This window comes from Equus przewalskii, chromosome 15, assembly GCF_037783145.1.
Source record: "Equus przewalskii isolate Varuska chromosome 15, EquPr2, whole genome shotgun sequence".
Lineage (NCBI taxonomy): Eukaryota > Metazoa > Chordata > Mammalia > Perissodactyla > Equidae > Equus > Equus przewalskii.
In genome coordinates this window covers 40,652,693-40,674,692 of record NC_091845.1, presented here as the reverse complement: position 1 = coordinate 40,674,692, position 22,000 = coordinate 40,652,693, and the positions used below count along the sequence as shown (strand labels likewise).

At 39.3% G+C, this 22,000-nt stretch overlaps 1 protein-coding gene across 4 annotated transcripts in view; it reads right to left on the bottom strand.

Moving 5' to 3' along the window:
• Positions 1-14,614, bottom strand: part of SMARCC1 (SWI/SNF related BAF chromatin remodeling complex subunit C1) — a 165,586-nt gene extending 150,972 nt beyond the window's left edge. For all 4 annotated transcript variants that reach the window (XM_070575546.1, XM_070575548.1, XM_070575549.1 and 1 more), the window contains exons 1-2: positions 12,536-14,614; positions 4,688-4,807 (exon numbers count right to left, since the gene is read on the bottom strand). In XM_070575546.1, the coding sequence (XP_070431647.1) occupies positions 4,688-4,807; positions 12,536-13,183 (768 nt within the window). In that variant the 5' untranslated portion in view covers positions 13,184-14,614. The remainder of the gene's footprint in view (positions 1-4,687; positions 4,808-12,535) is intronic.
• Positions 14,615-22,000: the final 7,386 nt, after the last annotated feature.

Here is a 22,000-nt window from a genome sequence, read left to right as displayed (position 1 = left end):
GGTTTCTGATTGGGGAAGGAACACACAAGAGTTTCCGCATTGTTGTTAATATTCTATTTCTGACCTGGGTGTAGTTAAACAGGTATTCTCTTTGTAATTATTTATGTCAACATTTGTTTTATTCGTTTTCTGTTACATTTTACAGTAAGAACTTCTAAAAGAATGAAACTAAACCACTGCTCCACAAAGTAAATGCCCCACACCATTTCACTTAAATGGCTACTTGAATTCCACTTTCATCAGAGTTCTAAGCTACAAACTTAAAGGGCTACCTTCCAATACATAAACAACACTTATGTTCTTCTTTCCAGTTCCATGTCCCCAAGACAGTCTTTCCACCCTGAAATTTACAGAATTGCAGAATGTAAGTCAGGTCATAGTTGCAAATTAATGATACTTAATTTTTTTAAGTGCAAAGACAAGTTGAAAATTTTGAACATCTCATGAACATACTTAAAATCTTCAGATACTTTAGACTCTGACTTGACCTTCTAGTAGTCTTCTAGGTCTTAGAACTTTGTTGTTTTTAAACACAGATGCTTATGATCTATTTAAAAAGGCAGAATATAAAATTCGCTCTATCCTACAATTATGTTTACATTTATGTATGCATATGTAATAAGCCTTCGAGGGATTACGGAAAAACAAGAATTTTTACTGTAGTAGAGGTAAAAAAAACCTTTTTTCTTCTGTTTCAATTCATATTATGTTTGCCTGTGCATATATTTTTAGCCTTACGAAATACTTTTTTTCCCCTAAATCTTTCTAACTCTTTAGTTACCATTAGCTAAAACAGACACTACATCGAGCCAGCTATTTAACATCCAGTACGAATTAGGAAGTTAGTATATGAAGTTCCACTTTGATTAAAGAAAGAATAAGTCCAAGTAGTGAACTCTTATACCAGTATTCAGGGAAAAAAAACATTTTAAGGTAAACAGCTTACATGTTTCACTAAAACATCCTTTGTTCTAATTCTCTCTCATCTACTTGTGTTTTACACCATTATACACTGTATCAGTCTCTTTCATTTGGGAAAATGCCAAACACTATTTTGAGAGGAAGAGGAGTACATCTGGTCCCACTGGCACTAAACCACAAATTATTTTTAATTACGTCTTATGTCTAAAAATATTCTTCCCTAATCTTTAAAATCTGGAAAAAATAATGGTTTAGTTCCCAGGAGTTAAATATCCCACAAATAAAGCCCCCTTTAAATACTATTTTTTAAGACAGTCTTACAATCCTAATTAGAAATACCAATACAAGGTGAATCATTATTATAAAATACTTTATATAATGTTATGTGTAAATTTTATTCTAAATGATGTTGTACTTGATAAAGTGCAACCTGTATATATCATATTACAGTGTTTTAAATGATCAAAATCTCAACCAGTTCCTGATTTGATAATTTTAATCTAGTTCATAATATAACAGGAAATAAACACTCAAGTATTTAGAGGTAAAGGAACATGGAGCTTTCAAATGTTTCAGAAAATATATATACAGTCATGCGCTGCATAACAACATTTCAGTCAACAACAGAACGCATATATAACAGTAGTCCCATAAGATTAGTAACTCACAGCCTAGCTGTGTGGTAGGCTATACCATCTAGGTTTGTGTAAGTGTACTCTGAGTACAATGATGAAATCGCCTCATGATGCATTTCTCAGAATGTATTCCTGTCATTAAGTGATGCATGACTGTATACACACACATAAAGAAAAAGAGAATGAGAAAGCAAATGTGGTGAAACGTTAATAACTGGGTATTCTGAAATGAAGAAGAGAAAATGAAAGTCCTTTGCACTATTCTTGCAAATTTTTACTTCAAATTAATTTTAAACTTACAAGTTACCCAAAAAACCCGTCACATGGTTCAGAAAAAAATATACTGATTATATAGTTAAGCAGTTCTCAATAGTAAAAAAGGAGAACGTACCTCCAATATCTAAAAACTTATTTATAAATTATATACATGCACTCACTACAACACTAACATATTACATATATAAAACATAAATCACACATTAAAGAGTAGGTATTTTAAAAGGATAAGCTAAGAATTAAGTCCAAAAAGAAGACCTTGCCCTCCAACTGTGAATTCACCCAGTACCTAGTAACTCCCAAAACTCTTCCTCTAATTCAGCCTTTTCTCTAGAACTCCAGATCTCATCTCCTACTACCTATAGGATTTCTAAACCAGAGGTGCCTACTGGAGAGCAAACCTCAACTACAGTTAGACTACACTGAGTACCTTCTCCAGAAACCTGCTTTTACTCTGGCTTTTCCCTTAGTGCCAAAGGTACCTGATTGCTCAGTGTAGTCATCCTGGTCAATTCTTTCTTATTCCAGCCCCACAACCCTCCAAAATCACAAAGTTCTACCCCCTTAAACTCTCTCAATTCCTCTCTGTCCTCTTTGAACCCACTGCTTCCTCCATGGGCTGGTATCCCAGCTCACTTGGATTATGAAAGCAGTTTCTTCACAGAGAGCTAGCTTTCAAAGTCTCCAATCTCAATGGTTTCCAATCCATTCTTCACACTGAAGCCTGCAGGACTATTCTAAAGCTCAAAACTGACTAAGCCAACTTCTATTCTCTCACTTGTTGTGGTTCCCCATCACTATCAAGATAAAAGCTACACTTCTAGCAGGGCAAACTCGTCTTTTTATAACTGGTTTCGGCCCATCTCTCTGCCTATTGTCCTCACTTCTCACCTTGTTGAACTATTTACAACTACCTTAAAGTACCAAATTTTCTCAGGCCTTTATGCTTTTACACGTTGCTATCACTGCCTGGAAATCCCATCCTCCAGCATTTCCTTGCAGAAGTCACTCAACTTTCAGGACTCAGTTCAAATGACCTTTCTCCTGGAAAACACTTCCTGAGATCAGGAAAGTCAAAGGCTCTATTCACACAGCTCACTAGACTGTGGGCCTCCTGAGGACAGACAATACACTGCATTACTCACTGAATTTTCAGAGCTTGAGACATAATCAAATGCTTAACAGTCACTCAGCTCAACTCAGTGGGGGAAAAAAGCACTTTTTAAAAAATGTTGCCGGGATAATCAGATAATCATATGGAAAAAGATAAAACTGGATCCACTGCTCACACTGAATACCAAGATAAATTCTAAATGGATGAGACTTAATTGTGAAAAATAAAACCATACAAATACTAGAAGAACACATGGCTGAATTGCTTTATTACTTACAAGTAGAGAAAGATTCCTGACGTGATTCAAAAATACATCAATATATTTGACTAAATAAAAATAAACGTCTGAATGGCAAAAATACCATAAGCAAAGTAAATGCTTTTTAGATTTTAAAAAAGGTCTACTGATAATAAATTTACTACAGGCAGGAAAGAGCAGACTAGAAACTGCAAAAATCCAAATTAGAGAACTGGAAGACAAAAATTATGAGGCACAGTGGTTGGGTTTACACGCTCCACTTCAGCAGCCTGGGGTTTGCAGGTTCAGATCCCAGGCGTGGACCTACACACTGCTCATCAAGCCATGCTGTGGCGGCATCCTACATGCAAAATAGGAGAAGACTGGCACAGACGTTAGCTTAGGGACAATCTTTCTCAAGCAAAAAGAGGAAGATTGGTGACAGGTGTTAGCTCAGGGCCAATCTTCCACACCAAAAAAAAAGAAGAAAAAACTATGAGGAAAGATAACAGGTAGTTCCTTGGAATTTCACATCTGTAGAATCAGAGTTCAAACATTATTTATGTAGGGGCTGGCCCACTGGCGCAGTGGTTAAGTGCGCACATTCCACTTCGGGGACCCAGGGTTTGCCAGTTCAGATCCCAGGTGCAGCCATGGCACCACTTGGCAAGCCATGCTGTGGCAGGTGTCCCACATATAAAGTAGAGGAAGACGGGCATGGATGTTAGCTCAGGGCTAGTCTTCCTCAGCAAAAAAAAAAAAAAAAAAAAAGAGGATGATTGGCAGCAGGTGTTAGCTCAGGGCTAATCTTCCTCAAAAAAAAAACACAACAATATATTTATCTAAGTAAAGGAGTGGAGGACAGAAGAGAAGATTAACAGACTGAATGTTCCCTGAGCTAAAGAAACATAACTGACTCTTAAGATCATGACTTATCACAACTAGACATATTTCTGAATTTCAAAGATCAGTATAAAAGAGGAGGGAATCAACAGGTAGTATCAGATTTGTCTCTACTAAATCAAACGTTAAAGAAAGAACAAAATCTACAGATTTTGAAAGGAAATAAAGCATAACCCAGTATTTCTATACAAAGCCAAACTACAAGTCAAAATACCAATTGCAAGGAGGACAGAACTATATTTTCACACAAGCTCAAAAGAAAACCACCTACAAAATAGAAAATTCTATGAAACAGCATTCTAGCCACCAGAACTGAATCAGAAGAATGGAGAAGACCTGGTATAGTAGAGACTATAAGGAAACTACAACAGAGTAAAATGTTAACAGTTAAATCTACACAGTAATTGTTGTGCGGTTTAACGCAAATGGTAAATGACTCCTGAAAGAGAAGCTTCCTACGGTTAAAAGACAATATACATTATAGCCAAAATTCTGCTGGCATTCCTTTTTTTTTTTTAATTTTTATTGTATAGGATAGCAGAGCAAAAGAAAGAGTACAGAAACTGAAGACGCCCCATTGTCATAAGCTGATGTACTTACAGGGAGTTTGGTGAAGGCCGGGTTGGTGACATGCTTCCCAAAGGCATCTTCCTGGAACTGAAGAAGCTGTACCACCAGCCCAGCCAGCGTTTTATTGGTAGGAGCATCTGCATGAACATACTGCAAGATAAAGACAGGGACTCAGAAACTGGGACAATCACACAGAAGAGAATGTTAGCTTACTTCCTAGCACCTACTAAGCACTGGCACAGCAGCAGATTTATAAACTGTAAAGGAGCTTACAAAAACAAATACTGGGGTGGTGGGGAGGGAGAGATAATGTGTCTCTTTAGTTAACACATCTTCAGAACGAGAGGTACCACACTCAAGAAACCAAACCCAAGTCATCTCATCTGCACATAGACCTAAATTAGATGTTGAGATCCTGGACCTCAAACTTGAGCCTGACGCTATAATGGGATGAGATCTACTAGCCAGTGTACTTTTCTGTGAGATGAACATAAATAATCTGTAGCCAGAGAGTAGACGGTGTTGTTTTTAAAACCTCCAATTTTGAGCAGGAAAAACATTTATACAGTACTTCCTTCAGTTCTACAAACAATAACGAGTAACTAAACTCTTCTTCCTGGAGCAAAGCTCTTTCCCAATACCACCCAACATTTCGAGATTAATGTGGTATGTTTCTACTACAATAAATATTTTTTTTTTTTGAGGAAGATTAGCCTTGAGCTAACATTTGCTGCCAATCCTCCTCTTTTTGCTGAGGAAGACTGGCCCTGAGCTAACATCCATGCCATCTTCCTCTACTTTGTATGTGGGATGCCTACCACAGCATGGCATGCCAAGTGGTGCAATGTCTGCACCCGGGATCCGAACCGGCGAACCCCGGGCCACCGAAGTGGAACGTGAGAACTTAAATGCTGCATCACCGGGCCAGCCCCTACAATAAATAATTTTTAAGTGATTTATATACGGCAAAATTATATCAGCTGCACAGTCTACTATTATTATACATTAACTTGAATGGCTCTCAATTTGTACTACTGCCAATCAAAGATAGAGTATAATATAAAAGGACAATTCTTCTTAAAGCTTAGTATCCTCTCCAATTTTATTTGTTCAGGTGTATGAGCTTTCCACTCTAACAAAACAGCCAGTATACGCAGTTAATTTTGCTGAAGACTGGTATTTTGCTGGAACGCTTTATTTTGCATGAAATCTTCTGGACCAAAGGTTGGTAAAATCCAGCCTGCTGCCTGTGTGGCCCACAAGCTAAGAACGGTTTTTGCACTTTTAAATAAGTGGGAAAACATTTAAAAGAGCAATAATATTTCATGACACACAACTATTACATGAAATTCAAATTTCAATGTCCATAAATAAAGTTTTTATCAAAACACAGCACACTCATGCATGACACATTGTCTATGCTGCTTTGGTGCGATAGCAAAGTTGAGCAGTTACAACTGAGACTGCATGGCTGCAAAGCAGAAAATACTCTCTTACCCTTTAGAGAAAAATTTTGCCTGCCCTTGTTCTAGACCACTCCTTTTTATGCTTATAAAAAGTTTTCCTTGGGGCCGGCTTGGTGGCCCAGTGGTTAAGTTTGCGCGCTCCGCTGCAGCAGCCCAGGGTTCGGATCCTGGGCGTGGACATAGCACTGCTCGTCAGGCCACGTTGAGGCGGCGTCCCACATCCCACAACTAGAAGGACCAGCAACTAAGACATACAACTGTGTACAGGGGGAGTTTGGGGAGATAAAGAAGAAAAAAAAAAAAAGATTGGCAACAGTTGTTAGCTCAGGTGCCAATCCTTAAAAAAAAAAGAGGAAGACTGGCAACAGCTGTTAGCCCAGGTGCCAATCTTTTTTTATTTTTTTTTAAGATTTTATTTTTTTCCTTTTGTCCCCAAAGCCCCCCGGTACATAGCCGTACATTTTACTTGTGAGTCCTTCTAGATGTGGCATGCGGGACGCTGCCTCAGCATGGCCTGATGAGCAGTGCCATGTCCACGCCCAGGACCCGAACCAACGAAACACTGGGCCACCTGCAGCGGAGCGCACGAACCCAACCACTTGGCCAAGGGGCCAGCCCTCAGGTGCCAATCTTTAAAAAAAAATTTTTAAAAAGTTTTCCTTTTGGGCCAGCCCAGTGGCGCTGTGGTTAAGTGCACACGTTCCACTTCTCAGTGGCCCAGGGGTTCACTGGTTCGGATCCCAGGTGTGGACATGGCAGCACTTGACAAAAGCCATGCTGTGGTAGGCGTCCCATATATAAACTAGAGGAAGATGGGCATGGATGTTAGCTCAGAGCCAGTCTTCCTCAGCAAAAAGAGGAGGATTGGCAGTAGTTAGCTCAGAGCTAATCTTCCTCAAAAAAAAAAAAGTTTCCTTTTATGGGCCAGCCCTGGCAGCCTAGTGGTTAAGCTCAGGGCACTCCACTTTGGTAACCCAGGTTCAGCTCCTGGGCCCGGACCTACACCACTCTGTTAGTAGCCATGCTGTGCTGGCAGCCCACACACCAAAACACAGAGGAAGACTGGCACAGATATTAGCTCAGGGCAAATATTCTTCAGCAGCGAAACAAAAAGGTTTCCTTTTATCTTAAGGCTGTCCTATAAAAACACATTTCCAGGGCCGGCCCCCTGGCATAGTGCTTAAATCCGGCATGTTCTGCTTTTGCAGCCTGGGTTCGTAGGTTCAGATCTTAGGCACAGACCTATACCACTCATCAAGCCATGCTGTGGCGGCGACACACATACAAAATAAAGGAAGACTGGCATAGATATTAGACCAGGGCTAATCTTTCTCAAGCAAAAAAAAGAGGCAGATTGGCAACAGATGTTAGCTCAGAGCGAATCTTCCTCACCAAAAAATAAAAAAATAAAAACACATTTCCATAAGACCACAAAGTGAAACAAGCATGCCAGACATAAATCAAAAACTTCAAACAAGTTTCATACAATTAAGCATATAAAATGTCAATTCTTTAGTCTAAAATAATGGTTCTCAAATTTTAGCCCCACTCCCAAAGTTTCTAATTCAATAGGTCAGGCCCAACAATTTGCATTTCTAACAAGTTCCCATTGCAGGTGGCACTACTGACTATTAAACTGGGAACCACACTTTAATAACCACTGGACTTTTGGGGATTTCAAAATACAATTTTGGGAGGACACATTTAGACCTCAGCACCCATTAAATCATCACCACAATCAAGATAACAATCATACATCAGCCCCAAAAGTTCTCTCGTGCCCTCTTGTATGTAATCCCTCTCTCTCTCCAACTCTGTCCCCAGGTAACCACTTTCTGTCTACATAGATTAATTTGCACTCTCTTGAACTTTAAATAAATGGAAATCATACACTTAAAAAAAAAAGAACCACTGGAATTTTTTAAAAATCTATTTCAGATACCATTATATATCTCACTTAAAGAATACACTTTCCTATAATTTAAACCCTTCAGGCAAAAAGTAATTTTTAATAACTGTTATATATACATCGCTTCGTATATTCTAAACTTCACTACTACACACGTTTCATTCAATACAGTCTGTCATTCAGAATGAGAAAGGTTTCACGTGGACAACCCTATAGTTTCACAATGAAGATAGCCAGATTCAAAGCCCAATCAAAATTATTACCTTAGATACTTTAAAATCCAATGTTTTCATTACAAACTACTTAACTCTGGTTAGATTTTTTTTTCCAAATCACCCACAAAAATTATCAAACCTGAAAATGTATACGAGATGACATTTTTAATTCATAAATGAAATGTGAAATTAATGTATTAGTGTAAACTATACCTCATACCCACTCAAAAGGCAGCCAATATACACCTCTAAGGTTTTCAAATCAACTTTTAAAAATTTCAAAATAGTAACATTCTATTTAACCAATAAGAATGAAGCAGGCTGACCATGGAATGGATATATAGCAAAAGTATCACTACCACCTCAAATGTATATAATCCCATCTTTAAGGACTACCTCATTTGATTCAAACAACAGTCCAATGGACTCTCAGTCTTAATTTACAAACGAAAAATTCAAACCTAGAAATCAAGTCATTTGCTTAAGGACGCCACCAATTAAGTCAATTAAGTACACCGCCAAGAGTACTGAACTCACATCTTCCAAACCAAGTGTAACTGCTCATTCCACTACCCCAGACTTACATGAGAGTTCATCTCAACCGCTTCCAAAAATATCACCTAAAATGTAAGTTCTTAACTGCTTTCAAAATACTGAATTCTGATTAAGAAAAAAATTTTAATGATTATATAGACTATTTCAGTCATAAACATTTTATCTTTTGATCAAAAAAAGCTCAACACCATCTTTTACTTTAGACAACAAAAATTTTTTGGTCTCCAAGTATTTTGATTAAGACAGGATGATATGTTTAGAAGTCTTATCAATAACTCTGCTTTCTATTACCTATGGCATTAATAAAATATCAAAAGTTTAATTTGTCCCTAAACAATTCTATTTCAATTTAGGAAATGTCCCCCCAAAAAATAAAGATTTAACTGTCTTTAACTGTCTAATAATTTATGTAAAGGACACTGAAATGCCTCCTGTATGCAATCTAGACTATTTTAGTGATCATCCTTCAATCTAAATCATCTTTCAATCATCCTGAAATCTTAAATCTTATTTCAGGAATAAACCAAACTTTGGGAAGAAACTTACCTGGGAACTTAATGGCTTACAGATAAACTTCACCTCCAAGGTATCTGAGTTGAATCAATTTGAGATCAGTAAGGTTTTATCATCTAAAAAACACTCATGGGGCCAGGCTGATGGCATAGCGGTTAAATTTTCATGCTCCACTTTGGTGGCCCGGGGTTCGCAGGTTCAGATCCCAGGCGTGGACCCACACACAGCTCATCTAGCCATGCTATGGTAGCATCCCACACACAAAATAGAAGAAGACTGGCACAGATGTTAGCTGAGGGCCAATCTTCCTCACAAAAAAAGAAAAGAAAAAGAAAAACCACTCTGAAACTATAGACAGAAATACAGCTCTTATCTTTATCAGAGTTAGGATGGAAGACATGTACTCAATAATACAAAGAAGGCAACTTAGGTGGGAGATGAACAAGCTTCTGCACTTCTTCCAGACTTAAAATACAACCTCAGGCAGTTAACCTCCCCGTGCTTCAGCTTCCTCTTACCTAAAGTGGTCACCTCTGGACTCCTTTGGCCTAGTTGAAGCTCATCCCAGTCAAAAAGTATTCACTCTCCCTTCTGTGTTGCTAAGCCAAATTTATCAACAAAGCTTAAATGAACCCATTCCTACACTAGTTACTCAGCTCATTCACAGAGGAAATATTTACTCAGCACCTAGTAAGTGCATTTAGACAACAAAATACAAGGAAGTTCTCTTTTAATTTGAAATTATCTGGGTTTCACAAGCAGACGTCTATGTCTATCTTTTCCACAACACTGTGAGTTCCTAAAAGAGAGGGATTATGTGGAGCAAAAGAAAAAAATTGGGGTTTGGGGCTAGACAGATCTTCATCTAACCCCCATATCTGGCACTCCTAACTGTAACCTTAGAGAAGTTACTTAAATCTGGAGCCACAAGTTCCTCTCACTTGTAAAATGATGTAAGTAATATCTATTCAGGAAATAATATCAATACCAAATACTAAATCAATGCCAAACAACATCAATATATCATTCAGGACTGTTGTGAGGATCTGAGTTCTGTTTTAAGTGCCCGGATAGGGGAGATGTTCAGTCGCTCACTGAATGCATAGATAAAACGGGACTACCAATGTTACATTTCTTTCATATAGTTGCTGAGATTTTTGAATCTGAAAGTGCAGTCTTAAATGCAATAGAAAAGTTTAGTTTAAACCCATCAATCTGCACACCAAGTAGAGAGACACTATGTATAAAAGAAGCAAAGAACCTTCTGGTTGATACTTTCATCACTCTCAGAGGCTCATGGGCTTCTAGCTGCCAGACCTAAGGGACATACAATTCTGAATCGGAGTGGGGCCAAGAAACATACTCTAGCTTTACGAAACCCTGAGAAGTCAAATCTAACTGTGACTTTGTCTTTAAGGCCTCAGGGACACTGAGCCAACATTAGCCTACTTGGCTCAACACTCTGGGACACATCCTTCAGTCAGCCGCATAGCCACTTCCTCACTCACCCAGGCAAATCTCCGAAGGATGATCCAAGCCTAAAGCCCACCTCTTAAAACTGGGCCCAAACAGATGCACAGTGTTTGGAGAGGTAGAAATGACTATTATTTCCTTTTTTTTTCCCCCTTCCTTGACACCCAAAGGAACATTACTCCTGAGTATTTTCTTTTGTTAAAACTACACTGATAAAATAATACAATATTATAAGTCAATTATATCTCAATAAAACCAGGGGGGGAAAATCCAGACTGGGGAAAACAAACTACATTAAGGTACACTGAATTTAAGATGCAAAGCACTGGCTGAAAGGCATGTGATAAAAAATAATTAATACTTCCACGATATAAATATATTCAGTTCCCTTAGAGAGGCCTACACAAAAAACTGACCAATTTATCACTGTACTAGGAAGAGCAATATTCTTGTCTAATTACATGTAGATGAGAAAAATCCCAAATGTGACACCGAAATTTCAGGGGGGAAAAAGTCAAAGCGTCTAAAAATATATTGCAAATAAAAGTATATGTTGTCTCTCACTTGCTAAAACTTCAGATAAGAGCAGTCATTTCTGAAAGTTCCATAGTGCAATGTCAAAGGAACCTAAGAACCTGTCCTAGCCCAACAACTTTCAAAAGCTGACACATCCCAAATGACTAGGTTCCTAGCCTACATTATCTTCTCACTCATTCGACAAATACAAAGCAACTACTACGGGCGAGGCAGTAAGCACCAACTATGCTCCAGGACACGCCGTAGTGAACAGGCATGACAAGCTCCTGGCCCCAGTGCCATGGTCCTCATTGGGGCAAGTACAGAACTGAAAAGGGTGTTCCAGAAACTTGGGGGCAGAGGGAAGTATTTTTGGCTGTCTGCTTCATTACACCTTCTAAGGGCGGCATTCCTAAATATTTACACGAAGGGGAAGTTAAAAAACATTTGTTATAAACAAGAGGTTAAGTCACAACTTTCAGTATCACTGACTCAGCAGAACTTACATTCCAAAGGTAGAAGAAACAGATAAAGGAAAAATAATCTCAAAAAGTGGTACAAAGAAAATAAAGGTGTTATGAAGTGGGGGGATCTAATATAAATGGGGTTCTCAGGGAAGGCCTGAGAAACACATTAGGTGCAAGTGAACATTAACTCTTGTATTATCCCGAAACACACCCAAAAGTACTATGAAATAAAACCGCTGTTTTCTAATATTAGCTCTCATCAATACTATAATTCATTATATTAACCTGCTGTTATTAACTTCCAAGTACAATCGTCCACAGTCCTTTAGCAAATCAACAACAGGTAGCAAAACCTTAACTTACTTGCCTTGGAAGACTAGTCTCTAAACAAAACTTGAAGCTACTTTTACAGCTCTGGCCCAGGCAGTTCTTAATAATCAACGTTCACGCACCCACTGCAGCTAACAAAAGAGGAAGATTCCGACCCTCCGGGGTGCTGAGCGCGACCTGCTCCCGCACAGCGGGGTGAGCAGGGGCCTTCGCCCGGGGTGCGTGGGTTCCAAGGAGCCGGTCCGCGGGGGATCCGGGGAGCCCCAGGCCGCCAGCGCCCTGGCCGGACGGCGGGGGCGTGGCGGGCCCCGCGCCGGCCTTTGTTGTCCCTCGTGGCGCGCGGGGGGGAGGGGCGGCCAGAGGCCCGCAAGGCCAGTAGTCGCCCCCGGCCCGCGTCGCGTGGCCTCCTGGCTCCCACGGGCGCGCGAACCCACCTTCTTGTAGTGCTTGCCCAGCCAGACCCGCACCGAATCCAGCTGGGACACCGTCTCCGGGCTCTCCCAAAACTTGCTGGCCGGGCCCCCGTCCTTCCGCCGATAAACGGCCAGGCCTGCGGCCGCCGCCGCACCTCCTGCACTCGTGGCGCCCGCCGCCGCCCCCAACCCGCCGCTGCCCGCCGCCGCGGCCATCGTCGCCGTCCGTCGTCCCCACCGCCCGGCCCGCCCCGGCCCTCGCGGCGCCCCCCGTTCGCACCCGCGCGCGCGCGCAGCCGCCACCGCCGCTTCCCGGCCCCGCCCAGCCAGCCCCTTTCCGGCGCGGATGCCCGGCCCCGCCCCTTCTCGGGACCGGCGCCCTAACCGACGAGGGCACGCGCGCCCGCATGCGCGGTACTCGCGCCAGGCGGGCCTCGGAGGAGCGCCTCCGCCCGCCTCTTCCGCCAGCTGCGGCGTCGTGTGCGCCTGCCTTCTCTGCCGCCCGGCCTTCGCCTCTGCCCGTCTGACTCTTTCCGGGGGTTCCTGTGTCCTATCGTTGGCGGTCAACAGCTGCATCTCTTGCCACTGCCAGAGAGAACAGGGCTGGTGTGAGAAGATCCAAAGGGAAAGCCCGTTTAGGGTGTCGATCGCTGGTCGAGGAACCCACATGCGGGGTGGGAATCGGCGCCTGCCCTCCCTTGTCCCAGACCTTTTACACGAAGTGGCGGTGTCAGCCTTTGTAGACACTCATCTGGGACCACCACTTGGAGCTTCTTCGACTTCACAACCTTTCTGCCCCTCATGGCTCCAGCCGCACCTGCTCATTTCTGCCTTTGCACCAGCTGTTCCCGCGACCTGGACAGCTCTTCCCCTCTAATTGTCGCTTAGGCGCTTTCAAATTAATAGCTTAAAGGTACTTCAGAAAAGCACTCCCTGACCATGCAACCTTGAACAGCTAATCATATTCACTGGACGTTCTCTACGCAGCACTTACCACGATCTAGTATGTTTTTTATTTTCTTACTTATATAACGTCCATATAAATTACGTAAGAACGTAGTCGTGTTCACAGATGTACCCTCAGTGCTGGGAACAGGGCCTTTTATCTAATAGATGTTCAATAAATATTTGATTAATGAATGAATGACCTACAGGGAGTGAGATTTTAAATTATTAACAAAGTATGATTGGCAGGTATGGAGTTATGAACTTAATGCTGTAAGACCCCAGAACAACAGGTGACTAATTGCTTGTGAGAAAGCCTAATGAGTCTTTGAGACCAACTTTTAAGAATGAATGGAGTGTGATCACGGAGGAAAGGACGTTTCAGACACACGAAAACAACTGGAACAAAGGCTAATGCAAAAGTGTGAAAGCATGCTTGGTGCAACTCTCCCTAAGCCCATGGGCTGCGAGCAGAGATGTTACTTGGTTGTGGGAGTGAATTTTTACTTTTATGCTGTAAGCACTGGGAAAGCATCCTGAACAGAGAGAATGACATGATCAGATTTATAGATGAAGAAGACAACAGTTGCAAGAGTGTGAATGATAGATTAGATGAAGACAGACTGGAGAAAAGATGACCTGGGAAACAGTGTAGGACAGAAACAAGGAGAATACAAGTAAAATATGGATTGTGCTCTGTAAGAGCTCAGACCCTAGAAATAATGATAATAATTGGTATTATGGAGCTCTGTACCGTACGTCCCCTGTCCTAAGTACAGCTACGTTACTGCAGATAAGAAAATTGAGGCAGAGAGAGGTTAAGTAACTGGCTATCAAATATACATTAGAGTCAGGTTTTTGAACCCAGGAATTAGATCCTGGAGTACTAATCCCCTCTCTTCCCAAATACAATGTTTTCTATTAATAGCATGTGAGTAGAGCAGAGAAACCGCCCTAGAAGAGTTCAGAAAGGTATTTCATTTGCCTGGAGCCATAGAGAGGGAAGTTAGATCTTCCAGGGCAGTGGTATTCTAACTTGTTTTTTTTCAAGTGACTTCTAAAATAATTTGAAAAACCACTATACCTTCTTTTTATTTTTTAGAAAAACATCTAAAATTTTTCATCAATAAAGAGAATATCAATAAAGATGGACTTTTTTTTTAAGATTTTATTTTTCCTTGTTCTCCCCAAAGCCCCCTGGTACATAGTGGTATATTTTTTTTTAGTTGTGGGTCCTTCTAGTTGTGACATATGGGATGCCACCTCAGCTTGGCTTGATGAGCAGTGCCATGTCCACGCCCAGGATCCCAGCAGGCAAAACCCTGGGCCACCTAAGTGGAGCGTGTGAACTTAGCCACTCGGCCACAGGGCCACCCCATAAGATGGGCTTTTTTTTTTTTTTGAGGAAGATTAGTTCTGAGCTAACATCTGCTGCCAATCCTCGTCTTTTTGCTGAGGAAGACTGGCCCTGAGCTAACATCCGTGCTCATCTTCCTCTACTTTATATGTAGGATGCCTACCACAGCATGGCTTGCCAAGCGGTGCCATGGGACCCGAAGCGGCGAAGCCCGGGCCACCGAAACAGAACGTGTGCACTTAACTGCTGGGACACCGGGCCGGCCCCAGATGGATATTTTTAAGTGAAATGGTTACATCACTTTTTTAAAGTTTTTATTTTGAAATAATCTCAAATTTACAAAAAGTTGCAAGTACATTAGAAAGAACTTTTTCTTTTCCTGAACCACATGAGAGTTTGTTGCTGACCATCATGTCCATCACTCTCAAAAATGTTAGTATTTCCTACGGACAAATATAATCTCTTACATAATCATAATAAAACTGTCAACACAAATTAACATTAATACTATCCTCAGGCCCCATTCAAGTTTTTCTTCTTGCCCCTACAAACTCCCTTATGCCAGTAGTTCCAGTCCAGAATCAGGCATTGCATTAGATCAACTTTCAAGTCTGCTTCAATCTGGAACAGTTCCTCAGTCTTTCTTTAACTTTCACGACATTGACAACTTTGAAGATTACAAGCCAGTTATTTTGTAGAATGTCCCTCAGTTTGAGTTTGGCTGATGGTCTTCATGCTGCGTTCTTTTCGTTGCATACAATCAAATGGCACATGATTTCATTTCTTCCATTACTCAGATGACTTCATTAAGAGAGTATCTGCCAGGTTTCTCTACTGTGAAATTATTCTTTTTGCCTTTGTGATTGATTAGTATTTTCTGGGGAGGTATTTTGAAAGTATGGAAAAATGCCATGCCTCATCAAACTTTCCATTTATTTTTATCAGACCATTTACCATTTTTATCAAGTGGTTCCAAACTTTACTGAATGCATATTTGTAACTTCCTTCTCCAACAATGAGAAATCTGGCTGCCATTATCCTTACTATATTTGCTTATTTTATTAGTTCACCTATATATAGCCAATCCCCGTGCTGAGCTACCCTCCCATGCAGGTACCGTCTACTCTTCTTGGCTCCCACAATCCCATGCTAAGCCACCCTAATATGCTTATATCTACCTTGCTCACTCCATCTAATGACTTTAGGACTGAATTATTTGAGAAGGGATGGTAGGGGAATAGGAAAAGCAAGAAGACATCACTCTTAAACCTAATGAAGTCTAAATATGTAATAATTTGGTAGTCGTAATAGAATACAGACAGTCCTCTCTTTGCACAGGAGTGCAATACCATAAAAATGACTGTGCAAGCAGAGGCTATGCAAAGCGAACTTAATAAGCAATGGGGAAAATTACAATTATTCCATGGCCTTTAAACTTGTTTATCAAACGTTTAAAACCCTGTCAGTTATAAATGTATAAGGAAATGGGTGTAGAAAAATTAAGTTTATTTAGTACACTGTAACTTAAAACATTAGAAACATTAAGAATTAAAGTGTTTTATTTTTTGGTAAAAAACTTTACAAATGGTAGTTTGAACTTCTCATGATATAACTTATGATATAAGCAAGCATTTTTTTCTACATTTTATCAAGTTCTCACACCCCATTCTAAACTTGGATCAGCTTCCAACATTTGTACTTTGCACTTTTAACGTGAAGCTTTTTGCAGGTATCTCCTCCTCTGAGACGTCTTCATCTGTTTCTTCACAGTCACTTTCCTCATTTATGCAGATAACTTCACCCTCACTAAGTCCCTCTAGAGGTATATCTGGAGTCTCAAAGATTGTCAGTGTCAGTATTCCCATGGTCAGCTGTTTCATCTATAATGCTATTTACATTTGATTTGAATTTCACTTCATATCAATATAAAAATCACGTCATCTCAATAGATGCAGAAAAAACATTTGACAAAACCCAACACCCTTTCATGATAAAAACACTCAAAAAATTTGAAATAGAGGGGACCTTCCCCAACCTGATAAAGGGCATCAATGAAAATTACCCACAGCTAACATCATACCTAATGATGAAAAGACTGAATGCTTTTCCCCTAACATCAGGTATAAAGATATCTGCTCTCACCACTTCTATTCAGCATTGTACTGGAGGTTCTACCTGGGACATTTAAGCAAAAAAAAATTAAATTAGTTAATTAATTAAATAAAAGGCATTCGGATTGGAAAGTAAGGAGTAAAGTTATCTCTATTTGCAAATGACATGACCTTTATAGAGAAAACCCTGAGCAATTCACTAAAAAAAAAAACCTTTAAATAAATGAGTTCAGCAAGGTTGGAAGATACAAGATCAGCATACAAAAATCAGTTGTATTTCTATGCACTTGGAGTAAATAATCTGAATATGAAATTAAGAAAATGTTTACATTTATAATAGCATAAAAAAGAATAAAATATTAGGAATAAATTTAACAAAGAAGTGTAATGCATACTCTGAAAAATACAATATATTGTTGAAAGAAATTGGATATAAATAAATGGAAAAATATCATGTTTATGGATCAGAAGACAACATTTTTAAGATGGCAGACTCCCCCAAACTGATCTACAGATTCAATGTAATTGCTATCAGGATCCCAACTGACTTCTTTGTGGAAATTGATAAGCAGATTCTAAAATGCATATGGAATTGCAAAAATAAATAAATAAATAACAAAAACAATCCTGAAAATCAGACAAAGTGGGAGAACTCATACTTCCTGATTTCAAAATTTACTACAAAGGCAATGGTAATTAAGACAGTTGTGGTGCTGGCATAAGGATAGACAAACAGGTCAGTGGACTAGAATTAAGAGTCCAGAAATAAACTCATACATCTATGGTCAACTAATTTTTTTTCTTTTTTGAGGAAGATTAAAAAAACAGGATCTTTTGTTTTTGGGGGATTTTTTGCTGAGGAAGACTGGCCCTGAGCTAACATCCATGCCCATCTTCCTCGACTTTATATGTAGGACGCCTACCACAGCATGGCTTGCCAAGCGGTGCCATGTCTGCACCCAGGATCTGAACCGGCAAACCCCAGGCCGCCAACGCGGAACCTGTGCATTTAACCGCTGCGCCACCAGGCCTGCCCCTCTGGTCAACTAATTTTTGACAAGGCTGCTAAGATGGTTCAATGAGGAAAGAATAGTCTTTTCAACAAATAGTGCAGAGAAAACTGGAGTAGCTACATGCAAAAGAATGAAGTTGGATCCTTTCCTCACACCTTATAGAGAAGTTAACTCACATTGGATCAAAGCCCTCAATGTAAGAGCTAAAACTATAAAACTCTTAGAAGAAACATGGGGGCAAACCTTCATGACCTTGATTTGGTAAGGAATTCTTAGAGAAAAGCATGAACATCAAAGAAAAAATAAATTGGACTTCATCAAAATTAAAAACTTTGTGTTTCAAAGGACACCAACAAGAAAATGAAAAGACAGCTCACAGAGAGAAAATACTTGTAAATCATACATCTGATAAGAGACTTGTATCCAGAATATAGAAAGAACTCTTACAACTCAATAATTAAAAGAGCAATAATCTAGGGGCTGGCCCCGTGGCCAAGTGGTTAAGTTTGCGCGCTCTGCTGCAAGCGGCCCAGTGTTTCATTGGTTTGAATCCTGGGCGTGGACATGGCACTGCTCATCGAACCACGTTGAGGCGGCGTCCCACATGCCACAACTAGAAGGACCCACAACGAGGAATATACAACTATGTACTGGTTGCCTTGGGGAGAAAAAGGAAAAAATAAAATCTTTAAAAAAAAAAAAAAAAAGAGCAATAATCTAATAGACTGATTAACTAATAACCAAATGGAATAAACTTGGTACGTGCGACATTATGGATAAATATCACAAACATTATATTGAGTGAAAGTCTTACCCAGAAGGGTATATGCCGTGTGGTTCAATATATTTGAAGTTATAGAACAGGCTAAACTATGAAGTATGATTGGCTCTTGGGGGGTGGAGGGGAAGAGGCATGAGGGAATTTTCCAGAGTGATAGTAGTAAGCTGTAGTTTGAAACTGGTTTGCGTTACACAGATGTATCCATACCAATTGTGGAATGGTAAACAAGATGTTTGCATTTCACCATAAATTTTCCCACAAAATAAAAAACGCTAAACAAATATTGAACTCTTGTTAAATACATACACGCTGAAGAGTTTAGAGGTGAAATATACCTTTCACTCAGCTCTCCAAATTATATGCTAAATTCACAAAATTATTTTTATTGATCTATAGGTGAAAAGTTGATTAGGTTTCCTCATTTTTGAGGAAAAGAATTGGAAACTGCATGATTGTTTACCAATCATTACAGTATTAGCTTTCTCAATTTCTGGGAAGGATACCAAAAAGGCTTTTCTAAAATGTGTCAAAGATTAGGGTTTAGCAAATATTTTCTTTTTTTATGCTTTTTGTGTGTGTGTGTGAGGAAGATTGGCCCTGAGCTAATGTCTGTTCCCAACCTTCCTCTTTTTTTTCTCTTCCCAAACCCCCCAGTACATGGTTGACTATCCTAGTTGTAAGTGATCCTAATTCTTCTATATGGGATGCTGCCACAGCATGGCTTGATGAGCAATGTGTAGGTCCGCACCCAGGACCTGAACCAGTGAACCCTGGGCCACTGAAGTGGAGCATGAGAACTTATCCACTTGGCCATGGGGCCGGCCCCAGCAAATATTTTCTATAAAGAGTCAGATAGCAAAATTTTAGGCTTGCAGGCCATACATTCTCTGTCACAACAATGCAACTCTGCCATTGTAGCACAAAAGCAGCTGTAGACAATAGATAAACGAATGAGCGTGGCTGTGTTTGAATAAAATTTTATTTCCAAAAACAGGTGGCAGACAAAGTTTTTGTTTGAAATGATTAAAAATTTTAGGAAATGAATAGTGGTGATGGTTTCACAACATTTTGAATTTTCTTAATGCCACTGAATTGTGCCCTTAAAAATTGTTAAAATGGTAAGTGTTGTTATACATATTTTATCACCAGAAAAAAAAGAACAACAGAAGTGGCAGGCTAGATGGGGCCTGTGGGCCATAGTTTGTTGACTCTTGACAAAGACTATTATATCTGTTACCTTTGATTTAAAAGCATCTTCTTTAATTCAACCTACTCAGATCTGCTTTACAAAATCACAGTATTATTATTTTCATTAAACTTTTACCATACAATATTTTTGGTAAAATAATTTTATCACAAGGATTAGATATATTTTCATCTAGACCTTATTTACACATTTGGCTCATTCAATTTATGGAAAATGTCTGCCATATAACTGAATTTACAAAGCTAGTCTTTCCTATAAATCAATCAGCAAAACCTTTATTTTTGTCGGAAAATGTCTGACTTCATTTTTCAATTTAAATAAATTATGTCATGGAATAATATAAAAGCTGCTGAGGAATAGATTATGTAACATATTCCATAAGATGATTACTAAAAGCAGTCTGGTCAAGATTGAAATGATTTAGATCTAAAACAATATACCTATTTGCATAAATTAGAAAAACAAGATAATATACTGACTGAATCAGTAATCAAAAACCTCCCAACAAAGAAAATCCTGGAACCTGATGACTTCAATGGTGAATTCTACCAAACATTTAAAAAAGAAGTAATATCAACCCTTCTCAAACTTTCCCAAAACATTCAAGAAGACGGAATACTTCCAAACTCATTCTGTGAGTCTGGCATTACCTTGATACCAAAGTCAGACAAAGACACTACAAGAAAAGAAAACTACAGACCAATATTGCTTATGAACACTGATGTAAAAATTCTCAACAAGATACTAACAAACCAAATTCAGCAGCATATTAAAAGGATTTTGCACCATAATCAAGTGGAATTTATTCCTGGAATTCAATGATGGTTTAACACAGAAAAATCAATCAACATAGTACACCATATTAACAGAATAAAGGGAAAACACACATGAGCATCTCAATCGAGGCAGAAAAAAAGCTTTATAAAAATTGAACAGTTTTCTATGATAAAAACACTCAACAAACTAGGAATAGAAGAAAACTCTCAGCATAATAAAAACCATATAAGAAAAACCCATAGTGGACATCATGATCAATGGTGAATGACTGAAAGCTTTTCCTCTAAGATCAAGAACAAGGCAGGGATGCCTGGTCTCACCACTTCTGTTCAGCACAGTACTGAAATTTCTAGCCAGAGCAATTAGGCAAGAAAAAGAAATGAAAGCATCCAAATTGGAAAAGAGGAAGTAAATTCTCTCTGTTAGCAGATGATATGATCTTATATGTAGAAAGCCCTAAAGATCCCACAAAAAAACTATTACAACTAATAAATGAATTCAGCAAAGTAGCAGGATTTCAAGTCAACACACAAAAGTCGGTTGCATTTCTGTAGTCTAACAATGAACAATCTGAAAGGGGAACTACAAAAACAATCCCTTCACGATAGCATCAAAAAGAATTAAATACTTAGGAATTAACTTAACCAAGGAGGTAAAAGAATTGTACAATGAAAACTACAAAATATTGCTGAAAGAAATTAAAGAAGACATAAATAAATGGAAACACATCCCCTGTTCATGGATTGGAAGATTTACTGTTAAAATGTCAATACTACCCAAAGCAATCTACAGATCAATGCAATTTCCATCAAAAACCCAATGATGTTTTTTGCAGAAATAGAAAAACCCATCCTAAACTTCATGCAGAATTTCAAAAACCCTGAATAGCCAAAAGAATGTTGAAAAAGAACAAAGCTAGAAAACTCACACTTCCTGACTTCAAACAGTGTGGTACTGGCTTTCAGACAGACATGTAGACCAATGGAAAGAATAGAGCCCAGAAATAAACTTTTGCATATGTGGTCAAGTGATTTTGGACAAGGGTGCCTAGACTATTCAATGGAGAAAGAACAGTCTTTTCAACAAATAGTGCTGATTAAACCAGACAGCTACATGCAAAAGAATGGAGCTGGACCCTGACTTCACACTATATACAAAAATTAACTCACAATGGATCAAAGACCTCAATGTAAGAGATAAAGCTATAACGTTCTTAGAAGAAAACATAGGGTAAAAGCTTCATAGCGTTGGATTTGACAATGATTTGTTGAATATGACACCATAGGCACTGTTTT